This window comes from Muscardinus avellanarius (assembly GCF_963383645.1).
Source record: "Muscardinus avellanarius genome assembly, chromosome: 8".
NCBI classification, from domain to species: domain Eukaryota; kingdom Metazoa; phylum Chordata; class Mammalia; order Rodentia; family Gliridae; genus Muscardinus; species Muscardinus avellanarius.
In genome coordinates, this window is record NC_137794.1 from 91904099 (window position 1) to 91930749 (window position 26651).

The 26651-nt window shown below is 40.1% G+C and overlaps 1 protein-coding gene across 5 annotated transcripts in view; it reads right to left on the bottom strand.

The window, feature by feature from the left end:
- Positions 1–24027, bottom strand: part of REPS1 (RALBP1 associated Eps domain containing 1) — a gene marked incomplete at both ends in the record, with an annotated part of 89301 nt that extends 65274 nt beyond the window's left edge. For all 5 annotated transcript variants that reach the window (XM_080699770.1, XM_080699769.1, XM_080699768.1 and 2 more), the window contains one exon: positions 23875–24027. In XM_080699770.1, the coding sequence (XP_080555896.1) occupies positions 23875–24027 (153 nt within the window). The remainder of the gene's footprint in view (positions 1–23874) is intronic.
- Between the last annotated feature and the right edge of the window lie 2624 nt (positions 24028–26651).

Sequence of the window (26651 nt, forward strand, 5' to 3'; positions counted from 1 at the left end):
TGCTGAGAGCCTCACTAAGTAGCTGAGGCTGGCTTTGAACCTGTGCGATCCTCCTGTCTCAGCCTCCCAAGCCCGGGGATTACAAGTGTGCGCCACCACGCCTGGCTACCCACCCACAATGTTTTCAATAACTTTTCAGCAGAGAATGTTCAGATACATTGTATTCTTTATTACCTTACTAATATCATGTAACTTCAAAAGAACTCACCATCACATTATAAAGTGCAAAAGGTAATACGAAAAGCCAAACTTGCAGTCTGTTTCCTTACAATATGCCATATGAAATATTTGGATTAAGGAGTAATATTTTCAACAGCCAGTTACTAGTTTTCAAGCCCTTCTGTTTTCTTAGATGGAAGCCTGACAATTTAATAGCTATAACTCCTAGTTAATAAAAAATTTAAAAATAACAATTTTATAATAAAGCATATAGACATAATGAGTCAGACATCATTTTAAGCTCTTTGTAAGTCTTTGTAAAAGCCCAGAAAGACAGGACTTTTATCTATATTTTACAGATAAGAACACGGAAGCAGGGAGTTTTAGTCACCCACTGTCACATATAGAGTAGTGAGACTGACTCCAGAGTATGTTCCTCTAAATTATGTTAATACTGCAGTATGTTGCCACTATTGCTCCTTAAAGCTGCAAACAACTTTTCATAAACACATAGAACAGAACAGAGCAGAGCTCTGAAGTGTCTGTAGTACAGCAGAATCAGGATTAAACAGAATTAAGCACCCATGATACAATTGTGGATATATATATTCATTACCAGAGGTTAGGGAGCAGTGAACATGGGCCTGGAAAACTTCCTTCCTTACAGTAAAGGGAACCCTATTCCAGTGTTAGGATAATGCAGTAACAACCTAGGCTGTAGGTTATTTTAGGATAAAGATGATGACCAAAAAAAGATTGCTATGATAATAACATTGTTATTGTTATTGATATTGTTAATATCAGATACTACTCCAAGCTTAGTAACACACTCATATTAACTAATCACCTTCACAATGCTATGAGACAGGTAGCTTATTCTGCAGATTAACAAAAAAAAGAACTAACCCTCTAATGACTTGCTAAAGATAGAAAGTAACAGAATTTGGATTGATACTTATGATCATTATTATTATAGAAGAGGTTGAATTTGCCTAGTGGTACATTTTTATAATAAGCATTATAACAGAGTTCTGCATTATATCAAAACAAAAACTGTCTTTCATGGACAGGATAAGTGCCTCTACCCCCTTGCTGAGGACTGAATCCAGTTGCTCTACCAGTGGGCTATACATTCCTACCCTTCTTAACTTTTGGGACAGGCTTTCACAAAAATGGCCTTCATGTGATCCTCCTGCTTCAGCCTCCTCAATAGTTGGGATTATAGAAATGTACCATGGTACCCGGCCTCCGTCATTTTGGTACTGGAGGTTGAACAAAGGTCTTGCATTAGAATTAAGTTTGAAAGTTATTTGCTATATGAATATCATTATCTCGTTTCAAGTTCTTTTCTTGAAATATTAAAGAGTTGGATTCTATCACCAAAATCTATTCTAGTGCAATGTTATTTCTCTGCAAATTTCATATGAAATCTGTAATTATAACACAAACTACCTCTTTTAAAGACACTTATCTTTAAATTTTATTTCTGCCACAATGTTGAACTTAGATTGTTAGATATGTGTCTCTTGTAAAAAGAGACTGTATAACTGTAATCCCCAGTACTTGTGAGGCTGAGACAGGAGGATCAGCTCAAAACCAATGTATTGTTACTCAGCAAAACCCTGTTTCAAAATAAAAAATAAAAAGGGCTGGGGTAGAAGCTCAGTGGTAGAATATCCCTAGATCCAATCCCCAGTACAACACACACACATACACACACACACACACACACACACACACACACACCCCAAAATGAGAAACAATATACTGAAAACAGAACTTATAAAAAAAGAAAGCTACCATATTTGGAGTGGCTTGCCAGTACTTATTTAAGACAATTCTCAAATGACCCTAAAATAGGCGTCCCTATTTTCACTTTGTAAGTCAAAATAATGGTGGAAGAGAATATTCTTCTCAAAGTCACAGACTAGAAATTGGCAGGACCAAAATATAAACCCTCTTCTGTATAACAACAAAGCCTGACTCTTTACTGTGCCAATGTTTCCCAAACTTTAGATGCTTGCATGGTACTTTCACAATTCTGCTATGTCTATGGAACATCTTCACTATGTATGAACTTAATATTTATCCTTTAAATCAAGAAAGAAACTTGTATTATAAGGGAAACATAAGTATCACCTGACATAAATAGAAAATGAAAATAATAATAATAAGCTCAATGAAAGCAAGAATCCAAGGACACTCTACCTCTGAGCTATACTCCAGGCCTATTTCATATTTTATCTTGAAACAGGGTTTCACTGAGTTGCTGAGGCTGCTCTCAGACCTGCAATCCTCCTGTCTCTGCCACGCAAGCACTGGGACTATAGATATTCATGATGGCATTGGGCAAGACCACTGTTTACAATTTCAGCCAAACACCATCACCAGTTTGTGGCCACATCAAGGTCTATCTGTCCTTTACTAACAGTACACTGTATTAAAAAAGTATTAATCTACTAACACCAAAATAAAATTTCTCCTTAAATAACCATATTTGAAAAATAATTAAAGAAGGAATAGCTTTCACATCTTGCTGGGTACAATTCCACTCTGAGAAATAGAAAGCTGTTCTGTTACCTCCCTTTGATTCAAGTATGAAGCAATCAATATCTGTAGTTTTATATTCCCATCATTTAGAAAATGCTCTAACATAAAAAAGATAAAACTAGTTATACTTAGCAGCACTCTAAGAATGCCTTATCCAAATATTAAGTATTCACATATAATATTCAAAATACATAGTGGGCCCTGGGAGACACAAAAAATTCTAACATACATCCCTGCTCTCAAAGAACTTCTTACCTAACAACATAACTTTAAAACAAAATGACACAAATAAGGCTATAATTTTAAGCATCAAAGTAGTTAGTGTCCTGAGCCAAGTTTTGATATCAAATGGAACTGGATTTGAATCTGAGCTCACGGTAAGCAAGTAGTCTCTCAGTAGCACCAGGTTTCTTAGCTAAAAACTGAAAAGAATAGCTATCTTTAAATGTAAAGATATGTCAAATATCTTTACAAACCACCACACACACACACAAAAAAAAAAAAAAATTAGGAAGCCACTGCAGCAGTTTAGCAATGAAAGGTAGTCAGAGCATGAATAAGGGTAAAAGCAAATGGAAAGAAAGAAAGAAAAATTAGCTGAGACCTTTTATAGAAAGAATCTCAAGGATTTTGTAGGCTCAATGCAAGGAAAGAAGGAGTCCAAGCTGATTCTGCAAAATGAGAATGTGAAAGCTAGAATACCCTAGTACAATGATGAACAAAAAGACAACATCCACCAAGACATTATCCAGAGTAAGGCAGTACACAGAAAAAGAGCTAAGAGGTCTCTGGATTTTATGAGAATAAAAGCGAACTTTATAATTGTGGTTTGTTTTTTTAAAAAAAAAAAAAAAGAAGGGGAATACAAAGACTAGTAGTGCTTAAACAGAGCAGGCAGGGCATATGACAGAAGATAAGAAACATGAGTCCTTTGCTACTTAGTGGTAAGGAGAAAAAGAAATAGGAAGGCAGATGGATGTGCAAGGTCAAATGATAACACCAGACGCAAAAAGAACTCTATGTAGAAAATAACCATAATACAGTTAGTAACTACGACAATTCCCAGCTCTGTCATTTGTTGGGTTCAAGTGAGAAACACTAGGTTTGGATTCATTCCAGAGTCAAGTTTTAGAGAGAAATGTGATTAGGGAAGTAAGAGTTCTATTTCTAGGAGTTCAAAACTGTGGGTAGTACACAGAAACCGTAAGCTCCCTCCCCCACCATGAAGTCATTAGCTTTCTACAGGCAGACAGAAAACAGAATAGTGCTTAGATTTCAAGTGTAGTTTCTACTATTGCTGTGAGACTACACCAACCTTGACAAGAAGGACAATGTGTAATTTTGTGTGGCACAAGTCTCAATGGCATGTGCTAAGAAATATGTGATAAAATGTGAGAGTGCACCCTCTAAACTGATTCACGGTTCTCCACTTGCAGCCAGGTACTCTGGAATTCTATAGAAGTTACGTCTTATTACATTTTATGAATGCAAGTATATGACACAGTGTCCAGCTATCCAGATTCTACCACAATTCATTTTTTAATTGCTAGTGAATTCCTAGTTTTGCTTTTCTTAAAACTTTCTTATAGTCACTCTGCTAGTAGGAAAGGAATTCTGACAGGGAGGAGGAGGAACTGGCAGTGTCTGTCAGCAAAATTGGAGCTGAGAGAATTGAGAGCTATTTGTTCCCATTTTGCTGCCTCTTTCTCGCGTCCTGCCCAGAATATTGATTGGGTGGGGAAAGAGAACCCATGGTGCTAGGCAGTGAATATCCAAGGCTGCAAACTTCACCACCCCCACTTTTTACTTCCCTCGGTGAGGAGCCCAGAGCTGCCTTACACACATCGGCCATGTCTATGAATGCACAGCAATAGCAGGGCTAGCTAAGCAACTGGCCTGCCCCAAAAAGTTGAGCGTCTGCTGCTCTCCATCAACATCATGAGGGCATGAAAGAAAAACCTTTTTATTCATGATCTGCTTGTTGAAGTAAATATATTGATAACGTATCTAAGCAATGGCATAAACAACAGCATAAGTGAACAAAATCAATACAGAGCAAAACACATACAAAAAGACGGGTAGCAGGCAAGCGAGTGAGGAGAGAGGGAGGCTGTCCAGTCGGGACCCCAAAGCCTACGAAGGTGAAGTCTCTTCACAAGCCTATCTCTTGGGGGAAGGGAGAGGGGTTTTGTTTTTTCTTTTTTCTTCAGTACAGAGTCTTGGGCAAGCTAGGCAAGTGTTCTACCACTGAGCTACATCTGCAGCCCTGAGGGAAGAGCAAACATGGAAGTGGAGAGAGGGAACTGCAGATAAGGAAAGCAACAGGATGAAAAGGAACTGATAAAGAACAAGTAAGCTGTGTGAGAAAGAAAACACAGCCTTGCCAGGTTGGAACATGAAGTCCACCTTAGGGGAAAATCAGAAACACGGCTAAGATGTGGGGGTTGGTTGGCCAAAGCGTTTAAGGCTGAGCAAGCACAGCTACTCAGATTGATATGCTCTCCCTCTCACCATGTATCCTATGAGAATACTATGCTTTCCCTCTGAAAGAATTAACTAAATCAAATGAGAAACTACTGACCTGCTTATTTACATCACCTGTCTACCACTACTCGCTCACTGTCAAGTTCAGTAATAGGAAATTATGCCTCTGAAGGACAGAGAAACTAGTGTGTGTTTACTACTAAAGTGAGCCATGATATCTTTTTTTTTTTTTTTTTTTGGTGGTACTGGGGGTGGAACCCAGAGGCTTTCTACCTCCAGGCTACACTCCCAGACCTATTTCATATTTTATTTGGAAACAGGGTCTCACTAAGTTGCTGAGAGCCTCACTACGTAGCTGAGGCTGGCAAGAACCTGTGTGATCCTCCTGTCTCAGCCTCCCAAGCACGAAAGCCATGATATCTTAAAAAAAAAAAAAAAGAAAAAGAAAAAAGAACAGCCTTAAATATCCTAGGGCAAAGTCTTCAGTATGCATACTCACTGTATCTGACTAGAGGAATGAACCAGTAACTAGTTCAATAGTCTTCACAGGCCTGTGATGAACAACTTGAGGGAAACAACGTAACATTAAAAGCTGAGCTCAATTTGTTTGCCATCTATTAAGGAAAACAAATACACAGGAAAAGGATGCGTATATACAAGATGTATACAAATGCAAACATATAGGGTAGCATTGGAAGATTACAGAAGGTCGTTTATTTGATTGGGAAGATCAGGGAAAATTTCAAGAAGTCAAAGAAGCAAACAACACAATACATGGTATATTAAGTTAAAGTTTAAAAGTCTTTCAAAAACCTTCTACATACATGAAAGACAATACACAGCTCCAAAGATGTTCCTTGATGACTCAGATTACTTAAATACGCCTGGGATAAAAATTATGGAGGAAACCAACAGACTACATAAAAATGAGTTGATGTGTAAGGGTCTGAATGAAAAGGAATATATGAGAAGCATCTGCTCTGGATCCCAAGAAACAACACAGAAGGTTCAATAAACCTCAGTAACAATGTAGATATTGTATTTTTAACAAAATCTAGCATGAAATGCTCAAAACTCTAAATTATATAACTTTTTTACTTTTAGGTACTGGGATAAAACCCAGGGGCATTCTACCTCCAAGCTACAACCCCAGCCCTACTTTTTATTCTTTACTTTGAAACTAGGACTCACTGACTAAGTTGCAGAAGGCCTCACTAAATAGCTGGGGCTGTCCACAAACCAGGATCCTCCTGTTTTAGCTTCCCCAGTACTGGGATTACAAGCGTGCGGCACCACACCCAGCTTAATTATACAACATTTTTAAAGCAGTAAAAGCTGTCAAAAAGTATTGCCTCACTGGTGTACCTCCGTGAAACTCAACACTGAGCTGTGCAGGAGGCATTCCTTCTAAGAGGACAATTTTCCCTTGATTTTCTGCTCACTTCCCTCCAATGCCTCAGAGCTGCTTAGAGTTCTTTCTCATTCTTTCTTTCACTGGACAAATTCATCCTGGCTGAATTTATTCATAAGTTACTCCTTATATGCTAAGGACATCCAAATCATGTTATAGAACTTTCTTCCAAGTTTCAGTCTTCTGTGGCGCAAAGCAGGCCCTCAAAAAAACCCAACAGGCAGGGAGTGTAACTCAGTGGTACAGCACATGCTAAGCATGCATGAGACCTTGGATTCAATCCTCAGCATTCCCTGAAAGTCACACAAATAAATAAATGCTAGGTTTAGTAAAGTAGATCTAGATTAACTTTGCTTTAATAGATCAAAGTATTCTGTTTAACAATCTACTCAAATGTTATGTTTCTATAAGTTTTAAATACTGTTCTTATTTAATAAAGTCATTAATTTACTTAGAAATTATTAAATGCAGTCAGTGGTATCTGATAATAAATTGCTGTAAAAGAACTATTTTAAGACTCATCTACAAGTGTTCCAAAAGCTGCTCAGGCAAGATGAGGTAGAGAGGACTTGTTATAACTGTTAGATTCTAACAGGCTTCCAGGCAGTGCAGGGAGACTGTAAACAGGTGTTAACAATGCTATTCCACTAAATGGGGATCATGATGTGACTTATAAAGGTCAAATCATTTTAAGGAAGAAATTTGAGAATTTAGATAAAGTAATTTTAAAGATCTATTACATGACAAAGATAAGAGAAAGAGGATACTAAATATTAATCAGATAATGGGTTTTGGTAAATGACCCCAAGCCCCTAGACACAAAGTAATTGCGTTTAGCTTAAGACTGACCCTTGGAGATAGAAGAGTCCAGCCTGTCCCCTAGCACATCATCGCACCTCAGATCTGCAGTTCTCGTTTGACACAGGATTTCATTAAATCCCTTCTAAGCCTGCCAGGTATTGGATCCCCACTTTGTTTTTAAGAAAATGTGTGTTCTAGCTGGGCGTGATGACGCACGCTTGTAATCCCGGTGCTTGGGAGGCGGAGACAGGAGGATCTCGCAGGTTTGAAGCCAGCCTTGCTGGCTTATGAGACCCTGTTTCCAAATAAAAGTATAAAATAGGTCTGGGAGTATAGCCCGGAGGTAGAAGAGTTTCCAGGAACCCCAGTACCACCACCAAAAAAAAAAAAAGAAAATGTATGTTCTTTATGATATTCAAAAATTGGTAGATTCTTGAAGGTTTGTGGAAAAATTCCTTGAGGTTTAACTATCCCTGTAGCCCAGCTGTATCATTTTTTCAGGGATAGCTCCAGTGAATTATTATTATCCATATATTAAAATAATTTTTTAAAATTTATATCATTCATTACTTCACCAAACACTACTAAGCATGTACTATGCCCAAGATGCACTAGGGCACTGGTGAACTGTTAAGTGCAGGGCATTTCAAATATAATGGTTAAGCTTGCATCCCTCACATTTTTGGTAAATGGCCTCATTAAGAAACCACCATCAGCTGGGCCTGATGGCGCATGCTCACATGCTCGTAATCCCCATGCTTGGGAGGCTGAGACAGGAGGATCCCACAGGTTTTAAAGCCAGCCTCAGCTACTTAGTGAGGCTCTCAGCAACTTAGACCCTGTTTCCAAATAAAAATATAAAATAGGTCTGGGAGTATAGCCTGGAGGTAGAAAGCCCCTGGTTCCATCCCCAGTACCACTAAAAAAAAAAAAAAAAAAAAAAAAAAAGAGAGAGAGAGAGAGAGAGAGAGAGAGAAAGGAAGGAAGGAAGGAAGGAAGGAAGGAAGGAAAAAGAAACTACCATTAGCCAGGCGTGGTGGCACACACTTGTAATCCCAGCATTCAGGAGACTGAGACCGGAGGATCACAGTTGGGGACAGCCTCAGCTACTTAGTAAGGCCCTCCGCAACTTAGTGAGACCCTGTTTCAAAATAAGGAATAAAAAATAGGGTGTAGCTCCTAGGTTGAATGCCCCTGGGTTCCATCCCCATACCAGCAAAAAAAGAAAAAAGAAAAAAGAAACCACCATCAAATCTGCACAAGAATCTAAAGCCACTGAGATGAGATGCTACCTCACGCTCTCAAGTGTTCACCTCACCTTGTTGCTGAAAAGGAATCAAAAGTGCCCTCTGAGCACACATTCCCCCACGAAACCAGCCCTTCCCTTCACTTCTTTCTGTTTTTCTTTCTATTTTTTTTTTTTTTTTTTTTTTTTTTTTTTTGTGGTACTAGGGATGGAATCCAGGGGCAATCTACCTCCGAACTACACCCCCCCCCCAGCCCTAGTTTTTGTTCTTTGTTTTGAAACAGGGTCTCACTGTGTTGCAATGGGCCTCACTAAGTATGAGGCTGTCTGTGAACCCTGATCCTCCTGTCTCAGCCTCCCAAATGCTGGGATTACAAGCATGCGCCACCACGCCCACTTCACTTGTTTATTGCCACCACGCCCACTTCACTTGTTTATTTCTGTTAAGAGTTAAGAGCATTACTATTCTGCAAGCCCTGTAGGCTTAAAACCTCACAATCATCCTTTCTTTGGGTCTTCGGTGGTGAACTTCACTTCAGATAAACTACCCCTCAACTTAATTACACAATAAAAGGGTAAAATAAAAGTCACTACTGATTGGAGGAGGACTGGGGGCAGTGTTAAGTTCACAGAACAAAAACAACAAAAAGCCACAAAGCTGGGTTTGAAAAACAATGGCCAATTTTTTCTATCATTAAAGCCGAGGATACTAAAAATTATTATGAGGCTTCTCATGCAGAGGAGCGCTTGATTGAATGAAATCGATTTGATCACCGTCTAAGAACTAGGTTAGATGTTTCAGTCTGGCATTATGAAACTTTTGGAACTGGTATTACCCTTAGTCTATGGAAGAGGAAATAAGGTCTCAAGAAAAGTTAAGTTACTTGCTCAGGGTGAGAAGTTAATAAACACCAGTGGAAATTCAAACCTGGAATCATCACATTCCTAAGTCTATGCTATTTTGACTAAACTCAAATGATTGATAACAAAGAAAATTATAAGGGTATTGTACTTAGATGCTTTCCTGTAGAAATTAATGAAGTGCTCTAAGAAAGAATAAATTTCTTCTAAATCAACCATTAATAATATGTCAGTAAAATTCAAAATAGTCAAGCCTCTGATCATTCTGGTCACAAATGCAACATTAAGAAAAACAGTAATACTCAAATAGTTTCTAGACAGTATTTATTTTCTCAAGGATATAAATAGTTCTACTTTCACATACAACTGTTTACATAATCCATGAGTAAGAAGAAGCAGTAATCACCAGGAGATCAGCACTCTTTACAACTACTTTTATCCAAGGGAGCATATTAACATAATTGAAACAATTGAACCCAAGGATCTAAGTAATGCAAACTCTGCAATTAGAACTACAGAGATACTTACAGTTCCTCTAAGTAACATTAGACACTTTACCTTACAAAAAAGTTTTCATAGTGACTCTTTTTACTTTTATTCCAGTTTAAGAAAGAAACTGAGACAGTCCCACAGGAATTAAATTACTATTTCATTAAAATTACTTGTCAGACATGACTGTTTCAAATTCAGATTATTTTGAGGTATTACATTTCTGTAATTTCCCATAAGATTAAGATTTCCAAGTTAAGTGTATATAAATTCAGTATACCATTCAAAGTCAGTAGATGGAAACTGACCTTAATGATTCATTCTAAATCACATTATTTTCAGCATCTTCTAAGTTTAGCAAAGAATGGAAATAACCCTACGATATGACCAAGCTATAGTACTCCTGGGTATCTACCCAAAAGAACTGAAACAGACCACCAGAGTAATGCATGCATATCTATGCTTTTAGTTGCACAATTCATAATTGCCAGACTATAGAACCAGCCAAGAAGTCCATCAATATAGGTGAACAAATTATAAAATTATGAGAGGTACACACAATGGAATTCTACTCAGCCAAAAAGAACAAAATTGTGTCATTTGCAGAGAAATGGATGGAACTGAAAATATTATGTTAAGTGAGATTAGTCAGTCAATAAAGTGAAAGTTTGGATGCTTTCACTCATAACAGACGCGAGGGAGAAATTGGGACACATGGGGGACTCCAGACAGAGAAGGAGAAACCTCAGGAGAGTGAAGGAAGAGATCTAACTTAGGGAGGTAAGGGGGGGCTTCAAGAAGGAAACGCTTTAATGGATATGATATACATACACAAACTTACCAATGCCAGTCTCTGTGTGGAGAGGAAGTGGGGTGGGACTGGAGGAAGGCTCAACAAGTGCGATGTCATGTGTACCTCTACCACCCTAAACACTTCACTACAATGTATGATTATAATACACCAATAAAATTTAATTCATTTGCACCAATAAAAATTAACTCATTAATTAGCTGCAGTTGGGCATGGTGGCGAATTGCTGTAATACCAGCTACTCTGGAGCTGAAGCAAGAGGATCAAAAGTTCAAGGTCAGACGAGGCAGTTTTGGGTAAAGCACCCCTGAGTTCAATCCCCAGTACTGCAAAACATAAAAACAAAAATAAAAAAGCTGGACCCAGTGGCATATACTTTTAGTCCCAGCTACACAGGAGGCTGAGGCAGGAGGATCTCCCAGAAGCTAGAGACTGGCTGCGGCAACATAACATTTTGTCTCCAAAAAAAGTTAACACATGTAACACAAGCAAAGCAGTCCCTGACGAATAAATGTTAATCAGTATTATTTTAACACTGATACTTCATTTAAATATACTCAATTTTAATCAATCTTCATATGACATTCTCCTCCACAGATAAAATCTATCTTTTCAAAACACGAGTTCCTTACCAAAACCCAGATTACATTCAATTGTGATTTTATAACTAAAATTCTACATGGAGTACAAGGTCCTTCATTCAGGGCACTTCCACGTTCTTCAAGATGACTATTTCATATTTTTTAAATTTATAGCTTTGAGATATCCTTTATACACTCTAACAATCAACCAGAGTAAGTGTACAGTAAGTGTACAACTCACTGACTTTTAATAAGATGTACACGTTGAATGTCAACGCACCAATCTATTTCTAGAACTTGTCCATCACTCCAATGTTCCCTCCAGACTTTCTCCTGCCTTGGCCTTAGGCAACCATTGCTTGGCTGTCTCTACAGATCTGCCTTTTGTAAATACTTCATATAAAATAACACAGTAGGAACTCTCGTGTGTCTAGCCTATGTTACTTAGCATGTTTTTGACATTCATCTTTGTTTTAGTATATATTAGCAATTTGCTCCTTTTTATTAGAAAATAGCATTCCATTCTATGGATATGCGTGCTTTATTTACTGAATCATCACTTGATAGACATTTGGATTGTTTTCTACTTTTATACCATTATGAAGAATGCTAACTGACATTTACAAACAACATGTATTTTAGTTTCTCAAGAAGATTATTAAGAATGGAACGACTGGTTCCTAGGGATACGTATGCTTAACTTTTTAAGAAAAGGTTGAAGTGTTTTTCAAAAAGGCTGCGTCATTTACATGGAGCAGTGCATATGGTCCCAGCTCAACCACAATACCAATAACAGGTACTACCAGTCTTTTTATTAGTCATTTTAGTGAGTGTCGGAAAGTACTCACTGTGGCTTAATTTACATTTGTCTAGTGATTAAGCACGTTGAATATTTTTCTGCATCTTTATTGGTCATTCCTATTATCTTCTTTGGTGAAGTATCTATTTTGCCCATTTTAAATGTATTCCTTCATAATTGAGCAGTATAATTTCTTTATATATTCTAGATTTAAGACCTTTATGTTTGTGATATGCAAAAATTTCCCAATCTGTATATTGTTGTTTTACTTTCAAGTATCCTCTCAAGTATTAAAGTTCTAAATTTTTTGTTAATACCAGCCTCAGCTACTTAGTGAGGCTCTCAGCAACTTAGTGAGACTCTTTTTCCAAATAAAGATTTAAAATTGGTCTGGGAGTATAGCTCAGAGGTAGAAACCTGGGTTCCACCCCCAGTACCACAAAAAAAAAAAAATTTTTTTTTTAAATAAAGTCCAGTTTATCAGGTTTTTTCTGTTATGGGTAATGGTTTTGGTGTCATACTTAAGAACTCAATCCAATGCAAAGTCACGAAGATTGTCTCCTATGTTATCATCTATAAGTTTTATAGTTCCAGGTTCTACCATTGAGCTCATGATCAATTTGAGATAATTTTTGTGTATGGTATGAAGCATATACATTTTTTAACTATGGATATTCAATTGTCCAAAAACCCCTTATTGAGAAGACTTCCCCATTTTTTTGAAAAACAAGTTGACCATAAATGATTCTGGATTTTTAGTTTGTTCCACTGATCTACATGTTTTAACTTTAGGCCAATCACACGGTCTTTATCACTATAGCATTATAGTCAGTTTTTAAGTTGGTAGGGCAAATCTCCTATTTTGTTCTTTTTCAAAATTCTTTTGACTTGCAGGGATGAGAAGGTGCACATCAGTAATCCACCTACCTGAGAGGCTGAGAAAAAAGATCACAGGTTTGAAGTCAGTGAGTGGTAACTAAGCAAGATACTGTTTCTAAAAGGAGGAGGGGGAGATCTGGATGTGTAGCTGGTTCAGTCCCCTCAGTCCCACAAGAAAAGAGAAAGAAATAAAGAAAGGAAAGGAAGAAAGGAAGAATGAAAGAAAGGAGGAGAACGCTTTCTAGGATTTTGTTTAATCTACAAGAACTGCCATTTTAACATTCAATCTTCCACTTTATGAACATAGATGCTCTCTCCATTTATGAAATCTTTAGTTTCTCTGAGTACTGTTTGTACTTTTTAGCATAAATATCTTGATGCTTCTTTTTATCAAATTTATTCCTAAGTATTTTGAATTTTTGATGCTATTATATATTTTTTCTATCACATAAGATTTCTTTTTTTCTTCTTTTTTTCTTTTTTTTGGTGGTACTGGGGTTCCTGGGAGCCCTTCTACCTCCGGGCTACACTCCCAGACCTATTTTTACATTTTTATTGGAAACAGGGTCTCCTAAGCCAGCGTGCGCGGCTGGCTTCGAACCTGCGCGATCCTCCTGTCTCTGCCTCCCAAGCGCGGGGATTACAAGCGTGCGCCACCACGCCCGGCTGATCACATAAGATTTCATATCACTACAATGTTAATCTTGCCTTATTTTGTAGGAAAGAAGCCATCTAAATCTACCCTCTCCATTAAATCTATTTGATTTCTTTCCCCTAAAGCCATGTTTTTCTTTCTTCTATTAAAATTGAGGAGTCTTCTCAAAGGACTCTCTGCAGTAAGAATCTTGACCATCCTTCTCAAGGACGTCTTTTCCTTATCAGTTCTAGCAACTAAACTTTTGCTGCAGTACTTTTTGTACTCAAAAAAACAAGCAAAACAAACATGGTGGCACACACCTGTAATCCCTGTAACTTGAGAAGCTGAGACAGCAAAATCACAAGTTTGAGGCCAAGATGTTGTAGCTTAGTATAAAACTCTGCTTCAAAATAAAAAAATAAAAAGACCTGGGGTAAAGTGCAAAGGTAGAGAATCCCTGTAACACACACATGCACACACACACACACACACACGCGCGCGCGCGCGCGCACACACACACACACACACACACAATAAAAGCAAGCGAGAGGGGGAGGAGGGAGAATGATTGATTCATCTTATATGAGCATATGCCTCTAGCTTCTACTCTGTATCTGTTTCCTTTTATAGGAAAATTTCTTTGAAAATCTATACACCCCATCTCTAGTTCCTCGGACATCATTTACTCGAGTCACTCAAGTCTGGCATCCCTCTTTTTAACTAGTCCATGAAAATGGCTCATTGAAATCATCAATAGCCTCTATGTTGCCAACCCATGGCCTCTTTTCTGCCCACATCTTCTCAATCTTTCAGCCAAATCCAACACAACTGACTGTCCCCTCCTTGAAATAACATGATATACATTATACATTCCCAATTTGCCTCCAACCATTCTAGCTGTCCTTAGCTTCCTTTCCAGAGGCAGCCTTTCAGTTTCCCAACTTGGAAATGTTCTATGTCCTCTTGGCTCCCTTTCTACACAAACCTTTCTTCCTTATAGTTTTTTTTTTTTTCCTTCAGTGATTTCATCCTTTGTCATAGCTTTCACAATCACCAACATACTGGTAATCTTCAAACTGACATCTCCGATCCATGTATCTCTCAAGATTTTTAGATCCTCCATCATAAAGGCCTATTTGACAGTCTCAAAGGCTTCTCTAAACTTAAAAATGAACAAAAGGAATTCCTGAATTTACCATCATTCCTCCACCAAAAGAAAACAAAACCTCCAAAAACCCACTCTTCTCCCAACTGCCCAATAATGGCCATTTCCAGCGGTATCCTTGAGTTCTTTCTTCTCCCTGAAATCTCATATTTATTAGTGTGCCTTCCTGTTTCTCCCACCTAAAATAATCTCAAATATGTCCACTGAGTCTCCAATCTATCGCCACTCTGCTAATCTAAGACACTGCTATCTCCTGCAAGGCTTCTACTTGCCTCAGTATTCTTTTGTAATCTTTAAAAATATATTTCAGATGATGATGCTACTTCCCTGAATAAAAACGTTTATACATACATTCCCAGCAGTATTTGGCCCCAACCATTTTCCCATCTTCTCTATAAGGTTCTAGCTTTTCATTTCTTCAAGCAGATTAAGCTCTTCATAGCTTCAGGCCCTTCACATATGATTCTTTCTATATGAAACACCTCATTCTCTCCCACATACCTCTCCATCCATCCCTTCTAAGAGGCCTTTCCTTGCACCTAAGTTAGTTTCCATTGCCTCCTTATCCAATGGTTTTCTATTATACAGTTCTTTTCCTTTTTAAAATTAACGCAAGAGAAGATATCTTTCATCATTTCATATATACCCTGAATATAAACAACAGCCATTTAAAAAAAAAAAGTAATATAGAAACTGATTGAGGACAGACCTATCTTCAACCCATCTTAAGTCTGGCTGTTCTACCCTAAACTTTGTTAAAGTAGAGATGCACGGGATGAGCTTGATTAGGCTGGGGGAAACCTGGCAATCTCAAATTACACACAAAATTTTGTATAATTATGTTTTCTAAGCAGATGTCCAGCAAGGGCACCAGAATCTCAAAGCAATAATAAATTCTGTCTTTTCATTTTTTATTTTGAAACAGGATCCAAGTTGCTGATGCTGGCCTTGAACCAGCAATCCTTTCTCAGACTCCTAAGTCCCCAAGCCCTTTTTTTGTTTTTTTATTTTGAAACAGGATCTCACTAAAGGTCTAGATAATTAGCTGAGGTTGGCTTTGAACCTGTAGTCTTCCTGTCTCAGCCTCTCAAGTACTGGGATTATAGGCATGTACCATCATGCTGGGTTAGGATCTATTATTTTTAAAAGCCTAAATTCTGTATTTACCAAATCTCAATTAAATGTGGCATATGATTTAACTTCCATCATACAAATTTCTTACATGGAGGTAAAAGGAGAAAAAAAATGAACGAAACATATATGAAGGAAAATATCAGAAATGCCAAATTTTTTCACACCTTTCAAATTCTCACTGTCCAGATACTATGAAGAACTAAGCACAATGGACTTAACAACCCTTTCATCATCTTCGCCTTTTATTAGTTACTACGATATTCTAGGCTTAGATTATCTGCTTTAAGTTCCTCATATAATGTAAAGAAACCAAATGAAGTATTGAAATAACGGAGCAACTAATCACAAATCTAGCTGCTACTTTCTCAGGGGTATGGCAGGATAGAGCAGCCACCCCTACACAATGACATTCATTTCAGTCAGAAATTACTAAAATTCAATCCAATCATTTCACGTGCTAAGAGCTAAAACCTAGACATTAAGTGATTTTTGTTTTGTTTTGGTTTTAGTTTTGGTGGTACTGGGGTTCCTAGAAATCCTTCTACCTCCAGGCTACACTCCCAGGCCTATTTTCATATATATTTTTTTTTAATTTGGATACAGGGTCTCTTAAACCAGCGCAGCTGGCTTTGAACCTGTGCGATCCTCCTGTCTCCGCCTCCCAAACGCTTGGCTAGGACTACAAGCTGCAACCACCACGCCTGGCTCCATTAGAGTGATTTTTCTCAAGGTCACAAAGCTAGCTAAAACCAGGACTGGAACATATTTAGTGCTCAGTCTGCCAGCTTCTTAGGCTCTTTTCTAGGCTGACAAAATAATTAGCATAAACCAGGAGTGGCAGTGCATGCCTATAATCCCAGAACTTGGGAAGCTGAGATGGAAGGATCACAGGTTCAGGGCTAGTTCTCAGCAATTTAGGAGACCTTCAGCAACTATGTAAAACCCTGTTTCAAATTTAAAAATACAAAAGACTGTGAGTGTTGTTCAGAGGTAGAATGCCTCTGTGTTCAGTTCCCAGTGCCAAAACAAACAAACAAACAAACAAACAAACAGCTTAGGATAAATTCTCCTAAAACTAAAACTCTGGGATAATGAGGAAGGAAGAAGGGGGGGGGGGGGCTAAAACTACCATGGATGAAATGAAAGGAAAGAGAAAATTTTAAAGTATGGCACTACCTAAAGATATTAACTATGACTTCTTTCACAAACAACATGTGTTCTGCTATGTTTAGGGAAATTGTCTGATTAAGATTTGTTACTTGTAAGATTTGTACTTGTAAGATTTGTTGTTACATTATTTCAGTGGCCCAGAAATAAAAGAAAAATCTCCACTATTTCAGAGTAACAAACTTGACATTGTTATTAAGTTGATAAATTTCAAAGCATAGAAATGAGGCTCTGCTTCTCTGTTTTCTTTCTTTTGTTGTGGTACCTGGGATGGAACCCAGGGGCATCCCTTCTCAGCTACACCCCCAGTCCTATTTTTTTACTCTTTATTTTGAAACAGGGTCTCAATGAGCTGCAGAGGGACTCACTAAGTGAACCGCAATCCTCCGGTCTCAGCCTCCCGAATGCTGGGATTACAGCGTGCGCCACCACGCCCCACTGTGCGTCTCCATTTTTAAACCTATCACTAGTGAGCAGATCTTGTAACTGCCTTGGAACAAGTTTCATAAAGGACAAAATTATTTATTTCATTATTGTTGTCTTCTCCCCATTAAATTTATGCGTGCTATTCAAATATTCTACCAAGATATTACTCAACAAAATGATCTAAAGATTTTCAGCTTCATTAATAGGGTACATTGCTTACAAACTTCAATAAAAGAACAGTTAGTACTAGAACCTTTATCAAGCTATTAGGCACTCAGTCTGTATGAAATTTTAAGACATTTCCAAAAATACAGGTTTTAAAAAGTAAAAGAAAACATTGGATTAATATGGTAAATAGTATAATTTTTCTAATCTTTAAAAAACATAATAAATTATTTCTGAAAAAGCTAATTTTAAAGTCATGACACTGAGTATTTTCTTGGTTACCAGACAGCAAAATTCCTCATGATTAAATCCTGTGGACCAGATTTTTCTTCCCTCAGTTCTGCTCTATGTGTTATAAAATATAATTTTACAAAGTGTTAACACCTTCACTTTTGTTTATTCATACTGTCTTAAAAAACAAACCACCAACCCCAAATAGGTTTTAGTCTGCTATTCCCAAACAACAGACCTTAGGATGTCTGACAATTGTAGTAATGTAAAATTTTGTATGTGTGCATTCAAGATAACAACTATAAGAAATCTTCCTCTTTCTTTGAAGTGGCTGTTTGAAGACTTCATACGTTAAAACCTTTATTATCCAAAGGAAGAAATCCACATGAATTCAAAGCCAAATAATCTAAAATTCCTACTCTTGCCGGGCCTGGTGGCAGACGCTTGTAATCCCCGCGCCTGGGAGGCAGAGACAGGAGGATTGTGCAGGTTCGAAGCCAGTTGCGCTGGCTTAAGAGACCCTGTTTTCAAATAAAAAAGTATAAAAATAGGTCTGGGAGTGTAGCCCGGAGGTAGAAGGGTTTCCAGGAACCCCAGTACCACCAAAATAAATAATAAAATCCCTACTCTTCATAACAAGTATGGGCAAATCAAAATCTGACTAATCAAATTTTATTCCTCATCCTGTTCCCCAATTGTATGAACAGTGAAGGGAAAAAAGAGTGGGAAGGCAGCAAAAAGTAATAGGGAGAGATGCTCACTACTCATAAGTAACTGAACTTTTCTTTCAAGTTCCCGGCTAAGGAACAAGAACAATACCACTTTGCAGAATAGTTGTAAAGACCAAGTGAGTTCTTGCATGCAATGCTTTGCCTGGTAAATGGAACTTACTAGGCACTCAATAAATGCCAGCTCCTTCCTCCTTCAGCTCTGGACCCTCAGTTCTTTGTTCTCTGCATCTTCCAGATGACTCAGCCTCTCTCAACTTCTATTAACAATGATAAAAACCACTAGATCAGTCAAGGGTCTGATGTGTATGTGCGTGCCCACTATGTGAGGCACTGTCTGGCTTTTGTCCCCAACCCACTTTAGTGAAGAAGACAAAGACTTCAAAAAAGTGAACTTCACTGTAAGAACCCACCTGTTTCCAACTATCTCCTGAAGTTTTGCACTGCCACCTCAAAATGTCTGAAATCAAATGCACCTTTATCTTATTAAAAAGGAGACACTCTCCCTGCCCCTATTCTAATTGTGAATGGTATCTAACAGTGAATAGCCCTCGCCTCGTTCTTCTCCCACCTAAATAATGCCAGGTAACCCAGACCTATCAAGTTCACCTTTGTAATCACTACTGTGTCTCTACCCTTCTTTTCTGTCTCAGTACTATCACCAGAATCCAGGTCAGGGTTTCTCAATCTCAGAAACACTAACATTCTAGGCCAGATAATTCCTGTTATGGAGGCTATCCTGTTCACTGAGGAACAATTAACAACTCTGGCCTCTACCTACTACATGTTATGACAACCCAAAATGTCTCTAGACATTGCCAAATGCCCCAGGGAGGACAAAAATCACCCTGTCCGTCGCCCCTCATGTTTGAGGGCCTCTGGTTCAGCTTCTCACCACTTTGTATGTGTTATACAAAATCAGCTCCAACTTACTCGGCCTCCAGTTGCCTTCCTCAAACTACTGTGGCGTTAACAACGGCAATCTGTTCAAAGCTCCCCACCCAGCCATGATCATCTAGCCTCAATTAAACATTATTTGACAAGGCAATTCCCATACTGGGTACCCAGCTGTCCTTCAATAACATATCCAGCTATAAACACAGATATGCACACATTACTATGGCGGTGCTATTCTACTGTGGTCATTCTGGTTCTGATGATCATCACCTAGCATCCACTCCATAAGTCGGTCCTGCAGTCATGTGACCTCTGTGTCACATCACCTCTGTGCGGGGAGGGGGGGCCTAACTTCTAATCTCCCCACCATTCAAAATCAAAAACTTTCAACCCATGTCCGTTGCCTACTGAAAATATGTACAAAGTCTCCTAACTGTTCTTCAGTCCTCTGTAACGTGGCCTCTAACTCTATGTTCCGTTACCTTCTAGTCCTTGAAAGGGCTCCTACAAAGTCCACCTTTGGATCCCTACCTGGAAGCCCCACCTCATTCCATTCCCCTCTTGCCACCCCAATTTAAAGTCCACCTGAATTAAGTCAAGAAGCTTTTCCTGATCATACCTCCTTTTTTTATATATAATAATTTGTACTTCTCTTATGACATTTACCTTCTTTGTTACACCAGTATTTCTATAATTCACAATATCCTCAAGAGCTTCCTTTGATATCTTGTGTTGCCTAGCCCAGAATTTAGCAGAGAACTCAGTATTATGTTTGAGTTGTATCAAACGTTCTCACTTAGAAAGCAATGGAGTACGTTGGGCATGGTGGTGCTTACTTATAATCCCAGCATTTGGGAGGCTGAAACAGGAGGATGGCAGTTCACAAATAGCCTCAGCTACTTAGTGAAGCCCTCTGCAACTTAAGACCCTGTTTCAATATAAAGGATAAAAAATAGGGCTGGAGGTGTAGCTCAGAGGTAGACTGCCCCTGGGTTCCATTCCCAGTATTGTAAAACAACAACAACAACAACAAACACTGGAGTACTTGTTTTTAGAACACCCAAACTCCCTTAAGGCCTATATGTCTTAGGCCAATCTTTAGGTAAACTGCTTTCAAAACATCTAGGTTGTTACTTAGTGTGGGTTTAGTATCCCTAAATGCAATGGGACTAGAAGTGTTTTGGATTTTTCTTTTCCAGATTTTGGAACATTTGCATATACATATGAGATAACTTTGGGATAAAACCCAAATCCAATGAATTTCATTTATGTTTTATATACATCATATTCACATTGCCTGAGGGTAATTTTATACAATATTTTAATAATTTTATGCACAAAATAAAGTTTCACATGTTGGATTTTCTGCCTGTGGCATCATGCTGGCCCTCAAAAGTTTCAGATTTTGGAGCATTTCAGATTTTCAGATCAGGGATGCTCAACATGTGTGTATTATTGTAACAATCCTTGCTTCAGGGAGTTCCTACGGTATCCAATTTGTACCTGAATCCTGAATAGTTAAGCTATTTAAACTCTATATACAGAAAGATATTTATTTTTGAATATTAACAAAATTGAGCAAACCATAAAAATAACTTGGACTGGAACAAACATATTTCAAGTAAAGGTTAACTAATGCTAATTTGTGTGTCCTAAGTAATATATTTATGTCCTCAATTCCTGTACACCATTAGAAGATGAAAAGTCAGTCTCTTTCAAATCTCCATAACCCAAAATAGAACATGGGAAGTTTCTCCTTAATTTTAGTTCCTAACTGGCCTGAAGGTATGTTTTGTTCCACAAAAAAAGAGCAGAATCATGAATGAGCATGTTCTGACCAGACCGAGTTAAGTCCTACTCCAAATCCATATGAAAGCGTTAAGAGCCCACACTACCACCATTCTTTAGCAGGCTCAGCAAACTACAAGCCTTGTTTTGTATCCTCCTGAGCTGAAAATGGTCTGCACATCCTTAAAGAATAGTACAAAATATAATAAACAAAATAAACAACAGACACTGTATGCAGTTGGCACAGCCTAAAATCTTTTACCATTTGTCCCTTTTCAACAGCATGAACCTGGGACTCCTATTTTTCCTTTTTTTGTGGTATTGGGTATGGAATCCAGGATCATTCTACCACTGAGCTATACCCCCAGACCTATTTTATTCTTTTATTTGGAAACAGGGTCTCACTAAATTGCAGATGGCCTCACTAAATTGCTGAAGCTGGCTTTGAACCTGTGATCCTCCTGTTTCAGCCTCTTAGACACTGGGATTACAAGCATGCGCAACCAATGCCTGGCTTACTTTTCCTTTATTAGTACCCAAGAAACAACTTTTCCTCCCAAAGTTTAAAAACAGCAGTATAAACAGACAAGATTACACAAAAAGAATTCATTCAACTTAGTCATAGTTAATGCACAAGTAATTTCTACTTAACATATATATTTTTTAATACTGGCAACTGACTCAAGGCCTCCCACATGCTAAGCAAGTGCTTTTGCCACTGAGCTACATCCTCAGCTTAACACGAGTATTTTTCCTCGTGTGTGTGTGTGTGTGTGTGTGTGTGTGTGTGTGTGTCACTGGGAAGTGCACCTTGGGATATTCTACCTATGAGCCACACACCCACACAACCCTATTTTATTTTTTATTTTGAAACAGGGTCTCCCTGAGTTTCTGAGGCTGAACTCCAGAGATCCTCTTGTCTCAGCCTCACAAGTACTGAGATTACAAGTTGTTTTTAAATTAGAGGAACATGTGTGCACTTTTTTATATCTCACAGAACTTCTGTTAGAAAACAATGAACCTGCAGTGATCGTGCTTGAAGAACTGCCTGAATCAAAGTCACCACTGACAGAAGAGTGAATTCAAGGACTTAATCTTCAAAACGACTAGCCCAGTGCTCTGAAGCCCAATGCATTTTCCTTGGGAGGCTGAGATAGGATTGCAGGTTTGCAGCCAGCCTCAGCAGCTTAGAGGGCCTCTGCAATTCAGTGAGACCCTGTTTCAAAAAAAAAAAAAAGAATAAAACACAGCTGGAGGTGTAGCTCAGAGGCAGAATGCACTTGTGTTCAATTACCAGTAACACACACACACACACACACACACACACACAGAAAACTTAAAACCTGTTCCTGACATGCAGTTTAGACACACTAGTACTAGCAGCTATGAATCATTAAACAGAGTAATATTAATGCTCACCACACACATTAGATAAGAACTTCTAAGAAGCCTGCTTTAAAAACAGATACGATAAAGAATGTTTAAACTTACTCTGCTTGCTCCTTTGCGTCTACAGATTGAGGCCAATATGCACTTTTCACATCAAGCTGCCCAATACTTATCAGCCAAACCAAATCCACAAGTTCCACCAAATATCACCGAACGTCCATTGAAACCCCCTGTCCAGCCTATATAAGCCACACGTTCTATGAACACTTGCGAGTTCTTTGCGAGTTCTCTTCCTATCTACCTGACACTGATTTTCATATCTAGTAGCTACTGATACCTAACCTACTATTAGCTATCAGTTCAAATTTCTTAATCTCCCTAAGAATTTAGCTTCTGTAAAACAACCAACCACTTCTTCGATTCCTAAATCTACAGAGCTCACTTTCTGAGGCCTGCTCGGTTAATTCAAGAATTTAAAGCAAAGCCGGGCGTGGTGGCGCACGCTTGTAATCCCAGCATTCGGGAGGCTGAGACAGGAGGATCCTGGTTCGCGGACCGCCTCGGCTACTTAGTGAGGCCCTTTGCAACTCAATGAGACCCTGTTTCAAAATAAAGAATAAAAAAAATCGGGCTGTGGGTGTAGCTCGGAGGCAGAATGCTGCTGGGTTCCATCCCTAGTACTGAAAAAAGAAGAAGAAGAAGAAGAAGAAGAAGAAGAAGAAGAAGAAGAAGAAGAAGAAGAAGAAGGAGAAGAAGAAGAAGAAGAATTTAAAGTAACATTTCGCCTACAAGGATAACTTCACAGATCTGCAGGATCCGAAGAGCTACGGAGCTAGGTGCAGACCAGGATCTAGGATCCCAACACCTTAACCACCCAAGAGCCTTCATGGGAGGTGTGCGGGTTCCAGCGCTGAAAACACTCCGACCATCGGGGGCAGCTTGGGGGGGCCTGGGGCGCGGGGCCGGCTCCCCGCCCCCCGCCCCCACCGCGAGCGGCGACCTCCGACCCGCGGGGACCCGGCCGGGGCGCCGAGCACCTGCGGCGGGCGGCGGCGCCCGCTCCACGCCCCGGTTACCTGCAGGACCACGTCGTTGGGCAGCTGCGCGGCCCGGAACAGCTCGAGCACCCGGCCGTTGACCACCACCTTCTTGGTGCTCTCGATGTCGCAGTAGGAGAAGAGATCCGAGTAGTATTTCTGCTCCGCGTCGCTCAGCGTTAAGCCTTCCATCTTCGCCGCCGGCTCGCGGCCGCCGCGCCCCGCATGCACCGCCCGGCCCGGCCCGCGCCCGGGGCCTCCGCCGCCGCCGGCCCTTCGCCTCCGCCTCCGGCCGGGCGCCGCCCGCCAGGCCCGGGCTCGGCGGGGCGCGGGGCTCGCTGGCTCCGCGGCGGGCGCCGCCGCTCTCCCCGCGCTTCCCGCTCGGCTTCCTCTTCCGTCCACGCCCCCGGGCCGCGGCACTTCCCGGAAAGTTGTGGGGCTTCGCGGCTAAAGTTTCGGGGGCTCCCGGCTGAGCGTGGCCGCCGCTCCGCCTCCCGCCGCCGCCATTTACTGCGCCCCGGCCCGGCCCCGGCGCGCCCGCACCGACACTGACAGCCGCGGCCGCGCTCCAGACCCGGATGTGAGGCCGGGAGGAGAGAGCGCGAGAGGGAGAGAGGAACACCCACCCGCCGGCGCGCCGCTCCCCGCCGGCGGGCCGCAGCGCCCCCTGCCGGCCGGAGCCCGCGCGGCCGCCCCAGCTCCTGGGGAGCTGGAGGACTGACTTAAGCTGGCCTTGCAGCTCTTAGGTGTCTTGGTTCGGGTACCAAGCGTTTAATAAGCAGCTGATCGAAGGGAAAACATTGTCCAGGTGATGGTGCACAGGTACCTTTTTTTTTTTTTTTTTTGGTGGTGCTGGGGATGGAAGCCAGAGGCATTCTACCTCCGAGCTACACCCCCAGTCCTAAAATTTCTTTATTTGGAAACAGAGACTCACTGAGTTGCAAAGAGCCTCACTAACTAGTATCTGAGGCTGTCCGCAAACCGTGATCTTCCTGTCTCAGCCTCCCAAATGCTGGGATTACAAGCGTGCGCCACCGCGCCCGGCCACGTGTACCTTTTTGATGTCAGAAGTTGCTGAAGCTGGCACAGGCTTGTAATCCCAGCATTTGGGAGACTGAGACAGAAGGATCAAGGTTTGCGGACAGCCTCAGACACTACTGAGGCCTTTTGCAACTCAGTGAAACCCTGTTTCAAAATAAAGAATAAAATGTAGGGCTAGGGGTGTAGCTCAGAGGTAGAATGCCTCTGGGTTCCAACCGAAGAAGAGGAGGAGGAGGAGGAGGAGGAGGAGGAGGAGGAGGAGGAGGAGGAGGAGAACTCTTCGCTTCTTGAAGAGTTATGAATATCTAGTTGATGGTGGGAGCCTTCCTCAAATAGACATCCACACTGAGACTTAGCTCTCATCTTGCTCCAAACTGTGTTTACCTGAAAAGCAAATTTTCAAAACAGAAGAGGAAAATTGCAAGGTTTTTCTCCTTGTATAAGGTCATTCTGGTCACTAGGAATTGAAGACTGTGAGTTTACACCATCCAATCTACAAACCTGTGTAAGTCTGGAGCAGACAGGCTTCCCAGGTTGGAAGGAGAGTCCTGGATACCTTTAGTCTCTGAGAAGCACTGGGACTGGGCCAGAGCTCTCCAAAGAGATGTTCTCTTTCCTACACTAACTCAGAAAGACATGGAAAATATCAAGAAAGGGAACCTGCTAGCTGGGTGAGGTGGCGGTGCACTCCTGTAATCCGGTACTTGAGAGGCTGAGACAGAAGGATAACAGATCTGAGGCCAGTCTCAGCAACTTATCAAGACTCTTTTTCAACATAAAAAAAAAATAAAATAAAATAGGGCTTAGAAGGAGGAAGAGGAGGAGAAGCTAGCTGCCTGCTGTTCTACCCCCAGTGAATACTGGGTGGGCTGGGGGTGGTGGAGGGTCCACCAGTTTCACAAGTGGATGAGATTTTTCTCTCTGTCACTTAAATCTGTATTACCAAGTATGATGGGAAATAAATTCGATTTAACTTGTGGGGCCTATAAGATCAAATCTAATTTCTTTTCAATACGTCCTAAACACATCCATTCTTAAAAGTGATACCACGAGAAAGCTATTTTAAGACAGATGATCTGTATTATATAGCTGCGATTTAAAGATGCTAGTTTTTAGGTAAGATCAAAGAGTTGTTTGTGGGTCATTGTGCTGCAAGTCTGTAATCCCAGTGCTTGGAAGCTGAGACAAGAGGATCACAGATTCCAGGCCAGCAGTGCACTTAACAAGGCCCTGTTTCAAAATAATAAAATAAAATAAAATAAAATGGGGGAGGAGGCATATAGCTCAGAAGTAGAGTGCCGCGGGGATCAATCCCCAGTACCAGAAAGAAAGAAAAAAAAATCAAATAGTTGATTACTACCAGCAAATAATTGACTTGTAACTGGAAACCTTTTACCTTTTAAAATAAATCTCTTAGTTTGGCCAGGAGTGGTGGCGCACGCTTGTAATCCCCGCGCTTGGGAGGCTGAGACAGGAGGATCGCCCAGGTTCAAAGCACTGGCTTAAGAGACCCTGTTTCCAAATAAAAAAAAAATATAAAATAGGTCTGGGAGTGTAGCCCGGAGGTAGAAGGGCTTCCAGGAACCCTAGTTCCACCAAAATAAATAAATAAGTTTTAAAAAACTAAAATGAAATCTCTTAGTTGTTTTAAATCTCTTAGTTTTTACATATGTAGTAATCCTGTATCCAGTTCTATGAGTATTGACAAATGCCATACAACACCACCCAAATCAAGACGCAGAGTCACGCCAGGGTTTGCTGCCCTCAATCCCTTC